The sequence below is a fragment of the Urocitellus parryii genome, chromosome 6 (genome assembly GCF_045843805.1).
Source record: "Urocitellus parryii isolate mUroPar1 chromosome 6, mUroPar1.hap1, whole genome shotgun sequence".
NCBI classification, from domain to species: domain Eukaryota; kingdom Metazoa; phylum Chordata; class Mammalia; order Rodentia; family Sciuridae; genus Urocitellus; species Urocitellus parryii.
Window position 1 is genome coordinate 147,397,480 of NC_135536.1, and position 15,393 is coordinate 147,412,872.

The following is a 15,393-nucleotide window of genomic DNA, read 5'->3' on the forward strand; positions in this document are numbered from 1 at the left end:
ACTTATTAACAGAACCTACTTCACAGGACTGTAATGAGGACTAAATATATAGGTATGTAACTACCACATGGTAAATGCTCTTCACATACTACCACGTATAACTAGCACCCCAATAAATAATATTACTATATACAGATAATATCCATATCTGCTCATCACTTCTTCCTATGATACCAACCCTCCACTACCATTACTAGAAGAGCCAGATGCAAAGAGGACATTCAAAATTCAAGCACTGCTTCTTCCTACATGCTCATGACTTCATAATTTATGGAAGGAAGAAAAAACACACCCTTCTATTCCCCTGTAACTCCTATTTCTATGTAGTTTGTTCTGTGTGTCAAGAGCTGACTAGATTGCAGCCAGAGAGCTGATTTTGCTATGCACAAAACCCTGGCCTGTATCGCTCTACTTTTAAAATGTATAATTGGAACTCAGATCTCTCCAAACTGTCTTGGTTTTCATGCAAACTTCGTTTATAACCAATTTTTACATACCCTGTTCTGCTTTCCTCAACTCTTCCCTGTAGCACTTCCCAAGACATTTTAAGTCCTATGTGACCAGACTTTTTTCCTTTATATGCCAGATAGACAATCACAGAATATTCTACCTGCATCAGATACTCAATAAATGTTGACTATTTATTTTTAAGAATTTAACTTTTATTTTTTATTTGTTTTTATGTAGTACTATCATCAAACCCAGTGAGTCACACATGCTCAGCAAATACTCTACCACTGAACTACAACCCCAACCCAAATGTTGACTAATTTATGAGACCATTTCAGAATACTTTTCTGAATTAGCACTATTCTGAAGTTTAAATCTTGGGGGAGGGGGACAATTGGGACTGAATTTAGGGGTGTTTTACCACTGTTATATATCCCCAGTCCTTTCTTAGAGATAAGGTCTTGCTAAGTTACTGAAGCTGACCTTGAATTTACAATCCTCCTGCCTTGGCTTTCAGATTCATAGGGATTATAAGCATGCACCACCACACCCAGGCCTAAAGTTTAATTTTGTTCCTTCTCATGATAACCTCTATAGTAGGGGTGGTCCATAACCTATAGCATGTAGACCAAATCTAGTCCATGAACTATGAATATTAAAAAAAAAAAAAAAAGAAAGAAACTTAACCATAAAACCCAATAACTATGTAATGGAGACCCTAAGTAGTCAGTGAAGTCTAAATTATTTACAACTATCTGGTTCTTTTAGAAAATTCCTGATAAGGGCTCTCACAGAACATAGTCAAGGGCTGGGATTGTGGCTCAGTGGCAGAGTGCTTGCCTCGCACGTATGAGGTACTGGGTTCAATCCTCAGTACCACATAAAAATAAATAAATGAAATGGAGGTACTTTGTCCATCTGCAACTAAAACAGTAAAAAACAAATTTTTAAAAATTAAAAAAGAACATAATCAATAAGTCATGGCAAATTGGGAATGACTCATAGGGCTCTTAGGAACCTGGTCAGCCTACAAGTTATCTTGAATCAAGATGTTTCTTCATCCTATTAATTCAGTAACTAAACTACAAGATCCTGATATTGTAGATGAGCCCAATAGAATCTGCCAACTTTCAAAACTGCTGTAGCTGTCTGCCATTTGTGATTCTCATTTCTGGTAAGAAATAGTAAGTGAAGAAGTTAAGTACAAACATTTGGAGTCTGAATGTTAAAAAGCTGCTTAATGTCTAATGGACAAATTCAAGCGCATAAAGAAATTTCCATAAATTTAATAAATATGCTAAAAATGTCATTCTTTGTTTTAAATATTTACAATTTCATTTTTTACAAAGTTCTGTACATAAAAATAAATATACAGAAACAAACCCCATCAACCATCTGCATCAGTAATCCTCACTGGTGGGCTCACCATTTATAAGGAAGACATCATTCAACGCAACCTGTCACAGAGACTGTCCTTAATTAGGAAGGACTTCCAACACAAAAGATCATTGTTAGGCCTCTTTTACCAAGATTGCTATTTAGATAGAGGCCTTCTATCTACCAGCTAGTAATGAATCATGAAATCAACAATTGCAATGACTGACTTTCAGTGGAGCATTACCTACTGGCAATGTCTACATCCCATGCTGACTAAAACCCTTAAACACGCAGGTATAGTTAAGAAAAGAAATAAACCACACCTCCCCTGGGCTAGTCACTGTGAAAAGTGTGCGTAAGGCAATCGAATCAAGGGCTAAGGGATTATCTTGCTAATGTCAAAAGTGACACTAACAAGAATCTTAGTTTCATCCACCAGATGATGGGCCTCTGCGTCCAGGTCTCCAGGAACAGGTTCCACCTCCTTCTCCAGTCAAAGGATTATAACCTGGAATGAGAGAACAGATGCAGAACACTAGATGGCTGAAAATCTGGGATTACTTTATATCAAAAATACAAATGTAAGCCTCACATGCAAAGGTATAAATTGTATTCTCATGGATATTTTCAAAAAACTTTTAACCAAGCTGGGCGCAGTGGAACATGCCTATAATCCCAGCGGCTCTGGAGGCTGATTCAGAAGGATTGAGAATTCAAAGCCAGCCTCAGCAATGACAAGGCACTAAGCAACTCAGTGAGACCCTGTCTCTAAATAAAATACAAAGTAAGGCTGGGGATGTGGCTCAGTGGTTGAGTACCCCTGAGTTCAATCCCCAGTACCAAACAAAAACAAAAACTTTTAACTACCATATTAAAAAAATGTTCTACACTGTGATTGCAATTTGAATTGACTTTTTGCAAGGGAAAAAAGAAGCATTCAGTCTTTATCCTAACTCCCGAAAACATATGGGCCAAAAAAATAAAAATAAAAAAGCCATAACAAACAACCCCATCCTTCAGGATAGCCTGACTTTGAATATATGAATTGTACGAAGGCTTCAACTGTAGTGCTTAATAAAAAGTATATATTCAAGAGCAGTTCAAGCTATAGAAAATAAATTTAAAAGGCTGGGGTTGTAGCTCAGTGGTAGCACTTGTCTAGCACGTGTGAGGCACTGGGTTCAAATCCTTAGCCCATTAAATAAAAAAATAAATGAATAAAAGACAATAAATTTAAGCCAGAATGGTGGAATGAGCCTCTAATCTCAGACACTTGGGAGGCTCAGGAAGGTGGACTGCAAGTTTAAGGCCAGCCTCAGCAACTTAGTGAGGCCCTTCTTCAAATTCAAAATAAAAATAAGGGCTGAGATATAGCTTTTTGGTGGCACTCCTGGGTTCAATTCCTAGTACCACAAATAGATAGACAGATAATAGATAGACATACATACATACATACATAATGAAATTGCCAGTTAGAACTTGGCAGAAGTTCTATAATGGAACGTCTATGAGTCAGAACTGGGTTGCCTACATCATTTCTCCCTCTCTTCCTCCCCCACTAGCTTCCCAAAATCAGCAATCAACTGATGACTGGGTTGAGTGCTCAGGTCCCAGAGCTAACCAAACAATGAATGAACTGGCTTTGTTCCTTACTTACTGTGGAATCTTTGGGCAATAAATCCCTGTGCCTACTTCCTTCTTTGTAAAACCAGGCTGGGCAAACGCCCTAAATTCAGTAATGCTGCACACCAAAATGGGCCATGTACACAAGCATGTCATGTATTACATTTTCTACAATTCCTATTCTTCTCCTAAATATCACCACTAGGAGCTCTGGAGATGTGGCTCAGTGGTAGAGCACTTGCCTAGCACATATGAGAAACTGAGTTTGATTCTCAGTATCACATAAAAAAAAAACAACAAAAAACCAAATAAAGGTATCATGCCCATCTATAACAAATATATACATACATACATATATATATATATATATATACACATACATACATATATATATACATATATATATATATATATATACACATATATATATTTTAAGGCTTCCAGCAATGGAAAGTTATAAAATAGCATTTTCTACTCAGCTGCACCATTCCAGCAAGTTGGCTTTGGGTTCCTGACACAGAGGGGATTAGAGGGCAGCCTTTTGCCAAGTTTGTTGCCATGCTGCCTAGAGTCCACATCCTTGTCTCCTCCCTGGTCCTCAAAGATGCCAAGCAGGCCCCTGTTGTGTCCTTCTTTCCCCATGGATGTCTTTAACCTAGAACTGGTGCCTACATGGTGTTCTCATATCTTTATTCTTGCTCAGAATTAACTGGAAACTCCTAGCCGGAATCACAGAAGACTACTGATTTCCATTTCCGTATGAGTTCCATTTTCCTAAGTATATCTGAAGTTTCTCTAAGACACAATAAGACAGACTGCTATGGTATTACCTAGAGTGTCCCAGTTTTCTTCATACAGAAAAAAAGCTCTGAACAAACATCTGTTCACATTTTTTTGAGAAAAAGTTACTTATGAGAAATAAGGAAAACCAAGACTTAACCACTATGTTTTAATCCCTTGACAGTCATTTGCCAGGAGGGCAGAATGTTCCCCATCCTGCTTACCTGTTTTCTTATAGAGCTGCAGTGGGATCAAGTGAGAATACTGATCCCAGGCATAATTCTAATTACTTAGGACCTATGTGGCATTTTCTGTTTCCTTTATTTAATCCTCATAACCCTAAGCTTAGAAATTAGTGTCAATTTATGGACCTTGAGACAAAAGAAATAGAATCTACTTTTAAAAGGTTAAGTACATCCTGTAAGTGTTGAAAAATAAACGTTTGACATTGTGCTTACCACCTCCCCGCAAAGGCTTTTTGTCAGATTTCCGTTTTGGGATGACAGATGAAGTAGAAGGTCCAGGACTCTCTTCCTCCTATTTGAACACACACAGGCTTAAGAATTATTTAAAACCTTCTACTTGGGGCTGGGGGCGTAGCTCAATGGTAGAGTGCTTGGCTAGCATGCATAAGACCTTGGGTTCAATCCCCAGAATCACAAAGAAAAAAATTTAACATGCTACTTAACAAATCTTTATCTATTAGAAAATGGCAGGCCAATTTATAGTTACCTGAGGGTTTCTCGCATTTCTTTTGTAACTCTTGCCTTCCTGCATGTTGTCCCACATTTCAATCTTCTGTCTCCTTTTCTCTTCTTCAAGCTGAGAAAGAGAATCACATAAGAAGGTACTCATAAGTGCCACCCTTTCAAGGAAAATGCTTATTTTCATAATTATTAATTTAAATGTTTTTCAAAACAAACCGGTACCCATTATTTTCTTCAGTTAAAAACGCTGTTGTGATCTAGTTGTGTGAGTTTAACTCTTGCTTTTCTGTACCTTTTTTTTTTTTTTTGGTAGCAGGGATTGAACCCAGGAACACTCAACCACTGATCCATATCTCCAGTCCTTTTTTACTTTGAGACATGGTCTTGCTAAGTTGCTTAGGGCCTCATTAAGTTGCTGAGGCTGGCTCTGAACTTGTGATCCTCCTTCCTCAACATCCTGAGCTGTTGAAATTATAAGTTTATGCCACTATGCTTGGTTGCTTTTTACACTATTTAAAAAAAGCAATGTGTCATGGGAAAAAAGAGCAATGACTGAGGTCTTCCAAAACTTGCACTTAATAGGACATTTTTAGAATGTGGAACTACTTTGACTTGGAAAAGGTGGGAAGCAAGCCTCCTTTTGTCATCCCCTGGCTGTCATCTGGCTGTGCCGCCCAGGGAAGTCACTAAAACCCTCTGCCTGAGGCTGTGAGGATCATAGGAAAGACCTTTGCCTCTGTTCTCTTTTCCTTAACAAATACCATCTCTTCCAGCAACCAAGAACTACAACTGACATGTATACCAACAGTACTTAAAATTTCTCATTTCCAATGGAATCCAGACAGAACTGTAATTCATTCTGGTTCTACATAACTGGTGTCACAAGGATTTGTGAACAGATGTCTTAAAAAGCGGGCACCCAGCAAGTTTCTTCATAGAATACAAGATTTATCAATGCTACACCCGAACATCTATTACATCATACTTCCACTGTCCTCAAGTAAAAAAGGTCAGGAAACCAATCACCTCTAAACGTGAAAGTTCTTTAATACTTCACTGAGTAATTGAGAACATCTAAATGAAACCATAGCAGACAAATTCTGACATTATACACTAGAAATCTCATAGTAACCATGAGGCACAGATCCAATCAGAATTACATATGCCACAGAATTTAGACACTTGAACACGGACAGACTTTTTGTCCCTCTTGCAATTTTAGGAGGCTTTCATTACAATTCTAAAGTTGTCTTTTAAAAGATTTTTCAGCCATATATGGTGGTGCATGCCTGTATTCCTAGCAGCTCAGAAGACTTAGGCAGGAAAAGCAAAGCTTCAAAGCCAGACTCAGCAATTTCGCAAGAGTATAAGCAACCCAGTAAGAACCTATCTCAAAATTTAAATAAAAAGATAGATACATAGATAAATGGCTTGGAGATGTGAATTAGTAAGTAGTCAAGCACCCTTAGGTTCAATGCTTGATTCCAAAGGGGAAAAAAGATTTTTCAGTTATATTAGCAAACTGAATGATAAAACTGTTACAATACTCAAACTAAGACCCTGAAATTGGGGCTGGGGATGTGGCTCAAGCGGTAGTGCGCTCTCCTGGCATGTGTGCGGCCTGGGTTCGATCCTCAGTACCACATACAAACAAAGATGTTGTGTCCGCCAAAAAAATAAATAAATATTAAAATTCTCTCTCTCTCTCAAAAAAAAAAAAAAAAGACCTTGAAATCATTGAATTCTGTTGCACAGAAGAAATACGACTTATTGTACAGCTCTCAGAAACAAAACAATAATAATTAATGGTTTGAGCTGGGGGTATAGCTCAGTGATAGGGTACTTGTCTAGTATATGCAGAGCCCTAAATTCCATTCTCAGGATAATACACATACAAACACAGAATTAATGGTTATAAACTGGGGGGGAAGGAGTGCTCAAAATGACATGCTTCCATTTCTATAAAAAGGAGCCCATTGCAGAGTGCAGTGGCACATGCTTGTAATCCCAATAGCTCAGGAGGCTGACACAGGAGGATCACAAGTTCAAAGCCAGCCTCAGCAAAAATGAGCTGCTAAGCAACTCCGTAAGATCTTGTCTCTAAGTAAAATACAAAATAGGGTTGGGGACGTGACTCAGTGGTTGAGTGCCCTTGAGTTTAATCCCCAGTACCAAAAAAAAAATAAAAAATACATGTGTTTATTTTTTTTAATATTTATTTTTTAGGCGTAGATGGACATAACACCATGCCTTTATTTTTATGTGGTGCTGAGGATCGAACCTGGGTCCCGCCTGTGCTAAGCAAGCGCTCTACCACTGAGCCACAATCCCAGCCCATACATGTGTTTATATATAGATCAAATATTTCTGGAAAAAAAATGTCCCACAAACTTAACATTGTATGGGATGCTTGTGCAGTGCAAAATGAGGGAGTGGGGAAATATAAAAATTTAGTTTCCATGGTATAGATTTTTACATTTCAACTTTTTTTGTTATTGTTGTTGTTTTATTTGTTTATTTTTATGTGGTGCTGAGGATAAAACCCAGCCCCACAACTTTTTCTAATTAAAAAAGTTAAGTAAATAATGTACACTTTAGGTTAACAACTAAAGGGAAGGTAGCTGATCAACTGTCATGGACACTAAAAGGCTGTTGGAGCTGGGCACAGAGGGGATTGTCTATAATTGCATCTTATCAAGAGACTGAGTTAGAAGGGCAGAGTGTTCAATGCCAGCCTAAGAAACTTAGTGAGACCCTGTCTCAATATAAGGCTGGGAATATAATTCAGTACAGAGTACTTGCCTAACATGAGCAAGGCCCTGGGTTCAATTCCCAGTACAGGGGAAAAAACGAAAAGAAAAGGCTGTTGGAGGGCTGGGGATATAGCTCAGTTGGTAGAGTGCTTCACACACACACACACACACACACACACACACACACACACACGGCTGTTGGGACAGGGTGATCAAGAAGGGGAGTATATGGAGGTGGTCCCAGCCAAGCGAGGCAGACAAACCACAAGGAGATGACCATGCAGAAATAAGAACAGCTGTCAGTGACTGCAGAAAGACATCTGTCTCTGGAACAAGGGATAGATGCAAGCGAGACCAAAAATACAACCTTAAAAGTTCCTGGCAGATGCATCATTTTGAGGGGATAAGGAGGCCCAGAAACTTCTGGACTAAAATTAGATGGCAAAGGTCATTTTAGTGGCACAGATGAGGACAAAGCTGGTGGGTGATCATACCACTGCATTCCACCTGACTGCTGAAGGCAATCCTCAGTTCTTCCTCCCCACCTCACCTTCCACCTTCTCTTTCAACCAAATCCCATGCCTTAAAAATGTTTTAAAACACGGGTGTGGTGGCACAAGCCAGAAATTCCAGCAGTCAGAAAGCTGAGGCAGGAGGATCACAAGTTCAAAGCCAGCCTTAGAAATTTAATGAGACTCTCTTCCAAAAAAAAAAAAAAGGGGGGATGGGGATATAGCTCATTGGTAAAGCACCCCTGAGTTCTCTGGTACCAAAAAAAAAAAAAAAAACTTTCAAAACTCCATCTCCTGTTTTCCATCTCTCTCTCAATTTTTTTTTTAAGTAGTAGTTGGACATAATAATCTTTATTTTATTTATTTATTTTTATGTGATGCTGAGGAACAAGCTCAGCGCCTCACACGTGCGAGGCATGTGCTCCACCGCTGAGCCCCAGCCCCTGCCGCTGTTTTCCATCTCTTATTAGCACCATTGTTGACTGGGCCTCTCAGCTGCCTTCCCCTCATTCTCCTTCAATTCCCTTCCCTTATGCTACCTCATGTGCAACACAGCTTAAAACAAAGCTAAAAGTGTCTTCTATGTGTCTGTGACTCAAGACCTAGACACACGAGTATTTCCCGCTTAACAGAATGAAAATGCATGCTGACCAATACAAAGCTAAGTGGAAGCCCTTCTGCTCCTATTACTCCCAACAGGCACAGGTACTTACATACACATCTTGCCTCCAGTCTGTCCCTCTTAAGCGCTGTACTTTGCATTACATTTATCCTTCCCCAACAACAGAATTATTTCTCATATTGCCAATATTTACATGGTAGGCCTTAAAACATCTGTTGAATTTCACAGGACAGGACCCTATTCTAACAATTTACAAATAAGAACATATACATACAGTCACTCTTACCCACTAAGCTTCACACCATTTTTTAAGACTACATTTTCAAAGTAAAGCCATTCAGATTAGATTCAGCTCAGAGGTAGAGCACTCACTTGACAAGCTCTAGACCCTGGATTTAATCTCCAGAACAGCAAATAATAATAATAAAAAAAAAATTACTAAATAAAACCAGTTTATACCTGTCTTAGTTTTTCCTTATGCTTTTCAACTTGTGCATTCAGTTCTTCTTGCATTCTTAAACGAGCAGCCACTAAAGCCTCTTGTCGTTTAACAACAACATCAGGTTCTAAAATATCAGGAAAAAAATTAGAGATAAAGCATCTTATACAATATAAAATAGAAACTTCTCAGTGTCTATAAGTATAGATGTACAATGTTAGACAACAACATCATTTTTTTTTTTTTTTTTTGTGGTGCTGGGGATCAGAACCCAGGGCCTTGTGCATGCCAGGCAAGCACTCTACCAACTGAGCTATATCCCCAGCTCAACACAACAAAAAAATTTTTTTGTGAGTAATCCTACCCACTTCTGCACATACATCTGACTGCTTAAGGGAACAGGTGACATTGCCTTAGCCATAGTTTTTCAGCCCTACATGTCCACATTATCAGAAACAAATCTCTGCACTTGGGAGATCTGAGGTGGGAGGATCCCTTAAGTTCAGTTCAAAAACAGCCTGGGCAACACAGTAGGCTTTGTTTCCTAAAACAGCTTTCTACCTCAATCACAGTACTGCTTTGTGTTTGTTTTGAGTTAGGGTCTCACTTGGCTCTTTCAAAACATAAATGCAGATATTTGTATTCCCTACAATAATGTTAATTCAGGAAGTCTGGTATACAGTGGACCTGTGAATGAAATATGAGTAGTGTGAGATTCACAATGAGATTTCACAGGACAGGACCCTGTGAAATTGAATATCTCACTCACACCCTATCTTTAGGTTGACCAGAACTCCAAAAGTTAAAGAAAGTTTTCTGAATCTTCCCTCCCACCCTTATTTTTGGTACTAGAGACTGAACCCACAGGTACTTTACCCTGAGCTACATCCTCAGTCCTTTCTGTTTTTTTAATTAGGGTTTTGTTAAGTTGCTGGCACTAGCCTCAAACCTGCAATCTTTTTGCCTCAGTGTCCCAAAGTCACTGGGATTTCCAGGTGTGAGAGACCAAGCACAGCCAGTTTTCTGAATCTTTACCAGTCACTTAATTAGCCCACACCTATATCAGAAAAAGGTAAAGATTCATAGGAATTTTATCCTCATTTCTACAGAAAAGAAAAATCCTCCCAACTAGCCTTAAGAATATTAACAAGTGCCAGTAAAATAAAGCTTTCCATCCTAACTCAGTACTGTAGTGACTCAGATACATGAAGATATGTGTTTGCTCTGGAGCTGGGGTGTTGACATGTTGCCAAGGCTGGCCCCAAACACTTGGGCTTAAGCAACCCTCCTGCCTCAGTCTCCTGAGTAGCTAAGACTACATGCCAGTATAGCCTTTAACCAGTGAAAAGATTACTTTGAGATGGAATTTTTTTATACAACTAATGCAATTAAAAATCAGATCTGAGAATTTACTGAAAAATCATGATGAATTATCTATGAAGAGCTAAGGCTGTTTGTGATCACTCACAAAGGTTTTTGTGATAAAACTCAGTGGACAGATCCATATGTACCAAGAAACTGTTTTCACTTTAATCCTTCCTAAAATTAATAATCATTTAATAAGATAAGCACTGAGCACACTATACACCATCAGGCAGACAGGTTGAATTTTCCAATCTCATTAAGATCTCTGAAACAGGTCTGGGATGTAGCTTAGAAGTAGACAGTGTGTTGGGTTAGGGTTGTGGCTTAGTGGTAGAGCGCTCACCTAGCACATGGGAGGCCCTGGGTTCAATCCTAGGCACCACATATTAAAAAATAAATAAAATAAAGGTATTGTGTCCAACTACAATTTAAAAAAAAAAGTATACAGAGTGCTTATCTAGCATGTTTGATACCCTGGATTCAATCCCCCAGTGTCACCACTCCCCCTTTGCAAAAAAAAAAAAAAAAAATCCAGATTATCTTCATTTCTACTGTCAAAGTTTAAGACAGTTTGAAAATTGACACTAAAAAATAATCTCTGAATCAAAAACAGAATTACATATACATCAAAATCAACTTCGGAGGCAAAGTACCCCTTCCCATACATAAAAAAGCATATGTATTGTTACTCTTAAAAACGGACTTTTCAATAATAGTACAAAAAGCAGGTGTCAAGCCACTGTCTTCGTTTCAAGCCACTGTCTTCCTTTCGGTTATATCAGACACTAACCCACAGCCGCCTCAGCTTGATCCAGCTGTCTCTGCCTCAAGGCCCTTAGTCTGGCGGAGAGCTTCTGAAAGACCACGTAGAGAAGGATGCAGCTGAATAGGATGTACCAGCCATAGGTGGCCAGCAGGGAGCCCACTGAAAAGAAAAAATATGACACTAAAAATGATACTTCCATAAATCTCAATAAAGACAAATTGGCTCCTGCCCTAAAAACCTTCTCGGTTTAGCTGAAAAAACGCCCTCTTACAAAAAGAGCAAGAAGCGCAACAATTAAGGGAGACGGCTCAACCATCTAGGGAGTATGGCCGGTGGAGGGCACAGCAGTGGGTTCTGAAGGTTGAGGGGGGGGCTTATCCGTCCCGAGATGGCAAAGGTCTTTCAGAACTACAAAATCACACATAAAGCAGTGACAGCACTGGGTGTGTGTACGGGCGAAGGTGGGGGAAAGGGGCTTCTAGAAAGAAACGTTAAGGGTCGAGTGACAGAAAGGACTGCAGTACAGGACTACAGCAAACAAGACCCGCGGGCGCCACCCAAAGATGGGAGGCTCTAGAGAAGGCATCTGCGCGAGATCCAGGCCGCAGCCTAGAGCCTGTGTGCGAGGTTAACGCCCGACTACGAGTCAGGCCTCTGGGCCCCGGCCCTGAGCTCAGAGCGGGGGACCACCCACCGAACATGGCGGCGCGCCGAAGAGGTGATACTCGCGCCCCACTTCACCACAGCCCGCGGCAACTCACCTGTGACGTGCAGGAAGCGCAGCCCCTCAGTCTCTAGGGCCGGCCGCGCGGACAGCTGTTCCCCTTCCCGCTCCATCGCCGCCACCACCGTTGCCCAACCCTGCCGCGTCGCCTCTATCCGGGTACTTCCGGCCGGTCCTTACGTACACGTGGAGCGCCTGGACGTGGCAGTGGTGTCTACCAATCGCGTCTCGACCCGTCATGACGCTTGGCCAATCGCAGAGTAGGTGTCTCCGAGAGGCGGGGCGAAAATCGGCTGGACACACCCGGAGCCAGCAGGGAGGTTTAATCTTCGTAGTGTCCTCAGTGAGGGAGGAAATCAGACTTCTATTCTGATTTCTTATGGAATTTGTACTTTTATACTGATTGGACACTGAGTCAAGAAGGTTAGGGTCCGCCCAGGGATAGGGATTGTGCCCACACTCTTGCCGGAGCCCTTTAGGCAACAGAGCTCAACCTTTTGGCGACATCCGTCCCGCAAAGCTGTAAACACGAAATACAGCAGCTTCTTTATCCTACTTTTAGGCCAAGAAAGTCTCACTGATCCCAAAAGTTTTCAGAATCAAAACCTCTTGGAAGAATTACCATAGCAGTGGCACCAACACTTGTTCATGGTTACTGTGTGTCACAGCATATTATCACTTATTTATAATAGTGTCCTGGCTGTTCCCTCTGCCGGCAATGCCTTCCTCCACCCCCTCCAACTACTCAAATGTCACCACCTCTTTGGCGATTATAACTACCCTGCTTGGAATTTGACCTTTGGGTTTTGAAGACGTGCACTTAACCTAGCTGTGTATCAAAAGAACGAACGAGAATTAGAAATACGACAAAGTGAAAAAAAAGAAAAAAAGTCAGTGGTTGCTATTGGCAGATTTTTACCCCAAATTGGGTATTGCTTCCTTTTCGGAATTGTGGACCCAATAACAAGATAACAGCGCTGATTGAGCAGCTAAGGAGACTTTTCTTCCTGGCCAAGAATAGTAGGGGTGGGAAAATGGACTTGTAAATCATTCTCAATCCTGGAGGATTGGTAAATTATAGTTGTATGTAAAGAAATGAGGGGGGAAGTCTAGGTTAATAAAGGAAAAGACTATTCATATATTCTTTGGGTGGAGGTTTTCTCTCAATTCTGGTGTCTCTTTTTATGGTTCTTCCTTGTGGCAACTGTCAATTGTCATGGGGTGTCATTTAGCATGGAGATGGGATGAAAATGAAGTTAGATATTGTCTGGCAATCACTCTGGCAGTCATTTTAGGGCCATCCAAGTTTCAGCTGGCTCACCTGAAAAGGAACTTCTGGCCTTCAGGCATCCCTTCCTCAAAGATAATCAGGGTTGGGGGCCGGGCGGAGTGTAGAAATTCAACTAGGTCACCTAGGCAATATAAGATTAGAGTTGGGTAACAATGATAATGTCGGAATGTCACACTGCTGCCTTGACCAGGAGTGGTGTGGGAAGGCTTACATCATCATCAAGCTGGAAGACCAGCAATGCTTCTTCCTTTAGTTTGCCAAGAAGTTCTTAAACTCACCAAGTGCTCCTAGCAGTATATTCAGAATCAGTAAAGGAGAAGATTGTTGTGGTTTGGGGTTTTTTGTTTTGTTTTGTTTTTGGTAGGAGGGATTGAATTTAAGGGCACTTAACCACTGAGCCACATCCCCAGCCCTTTTTATTTTTTATTTTGAAAAAAGGATTTCACTAAGTTACTTATAGATCCTCTAAGTTGCTGAGGCTGGCTTTAAACCTGTGATTCTCCTGCCTCAGCCTCCCACCCACTCGAATTACAGGCATGCACAACCATGCAAGATACTATAGTTTGAATACAGTTTGTTCTCCCAAATCCATGCAGTTTAATCCTCTAAAGGCTTGTTAGTGGAATTAAAAGGGGGGAAACTTAATCTGACTGTGGTGTTTAGAGGTGGGGCCCTTCCCTAAGGAGTGGGAGAAAGACCACGCACACAGTTACACATGTACTTCACCATGACGTGATGCAACCAAGAGAAGCCCCTGCAAGAACACATACCATGCTATTGGGACTTTTATCCTCCAAACTTAGCTAAATAAACTTCTTTATAAAGTAAGCCTTCCTCAGGTATTTTTATTATAGTAGTGAAAAGCTAATAGAGATGCTTATTGAAGGACTGAAGCTCATGGGGCTAGTAGAGAAAAACCCTGAAACCCCTTCTTCACCTTGATAACCACCTTGAAAATGTATTCCTCAAACCAGAAAATTGAGAACTGTGAACATTGTCAATTAAAGCTGTGAAAATAGGCACCAATTTGATGAGTTTAGAAAGGAGTTTCATTTCTACCTTCTTTTTAAATTTTCAAACTGTGTTGGGGATCAAACCAATGCCTTATGCATACCAGGCAAGTGCTCTACACTGAGCTACAACCCAGTTCATACTTTCTTCTTCCTGATGTTTTTCTCTCATTTAAATGATGAACCATTACTCTGCTTTACAATGATTTCCCACTTGTTTTGGCATCTTACAGGAACTCAATGTGTTAAAACTGAATGATTTCTTGGGATTATAACCATAATCAGATCAATACTTGGTCCGAGATTAATGTACCTTAGAGCTGGGGGGATATAACTGAGTGGTAGAGAACTCTTATCTAACACAGGCCTTTCAGTCCCAAGCACCACAACACAACAAAATAAACCCCTTGCTAGGCTTGTTGGTACCCACCTGTCTTATAACTCTGAAGGCTGAAACAAGAGGAACCCAAGTTCTAGGCCAACCTCTGTGACTTAGCAAGGCTCTAAGCAACTTAAGGGAGACCTATCCCATAATAAAAAAGGTTAGGGTTGTAGTTCAGTAGTAAAATTCCCCTGTGTTCAATCCATAGACCCCAAAAACAAAAACAGCCAAACAAACAAACAAACAAAAACTTATGCATAGTGACAAATGCGTAGGAATGAAGTTACTCGGCCTCTTTGTCAGGACGTTGGGTAAACTGCCCTTGGGTCATGGCAGCAATTTGTGGAGTCTCTCTTTTCTCTCAGGAAGCTTGTGCTTAGAAAAGAGATCACAGTAGGAACAGTTTCAATCAATGCTTGGGAGTAGAGTTTATTTTTATATAGTACTTAACAGTTAAGATAGCATTTAAAAGAAGGCTCCCTGCCTTTGCTTTAACAAGAGGTGTCAGATTAAAATTTGAAAGCTTCAAGAATGTTGCAGTTCACATCACTTCCAGCTCACAGTGTAGTTCAGGACTCAAGATGCTCACAGT

General features: G+C 40.4%; 1 protein-coding gene across 1 annotated transcript; it reads right to left on the minus strand.

Moving 5' to 3' along the window:
- Positions 1 to 110: 110 nt before the first annotated feature.
- Selenos (selenoprotein S) lies at positions 111 to 12,281 on the minus strand. The gene is made up of 6 exons (XM_026394735.2): positions 12,156 to 12,281; positions 11,419 to 11,553; positions 9,284 to 9,390; positions 4,963 to 5,052; positions 4,689 to 4,767; positions 111 to 2,335 (listed from the first exon to the last, which is right to left on the minus strand). The coding sequence occupies exons 1-6, from the start codon at positions 12,229 to 12,231 to the stop codon at positions 2,256 to 2,258; spliced, it is 567 nt and encodes a 188-aa protein (XP_026250520.1). The 5' UTR covers positions 12,232 to 12,281; the 3' UTR covers positions 111 to 2,255.
- Between the last annotated feature and the right edge of the window lie 3,112 nt (positions 12,282 to 15,393).

What these genes read in the sequence shown, in the direction of transcription:
- Selenos (XM_026394735.2), bottom strand. Translation starts at nt 12,231, where the DNA reads ATGGAGCGGGAAGGGGAACAGCTGTCCGCGCGGCCGGCCCTAGAGACT. An exon ending in ATAAGGAAAAACTAAGACAG is followed by an intron (nt 5,053 to 9,283) that starts GTATAAACTGGT and finishes TCTCTTTCTCAG; the next exon opens with CTTGAAGAAGAGAAAAGGAG. An exon ending in GAAATGCGAGAAACCCTCAG is followed by an intron (nt 4,768 to 4,962) that starts GTAACTATAAAT and finishes GTGTTCAAATAG; the next exon opens with GAGGAAGAGAGTCCTGGACC.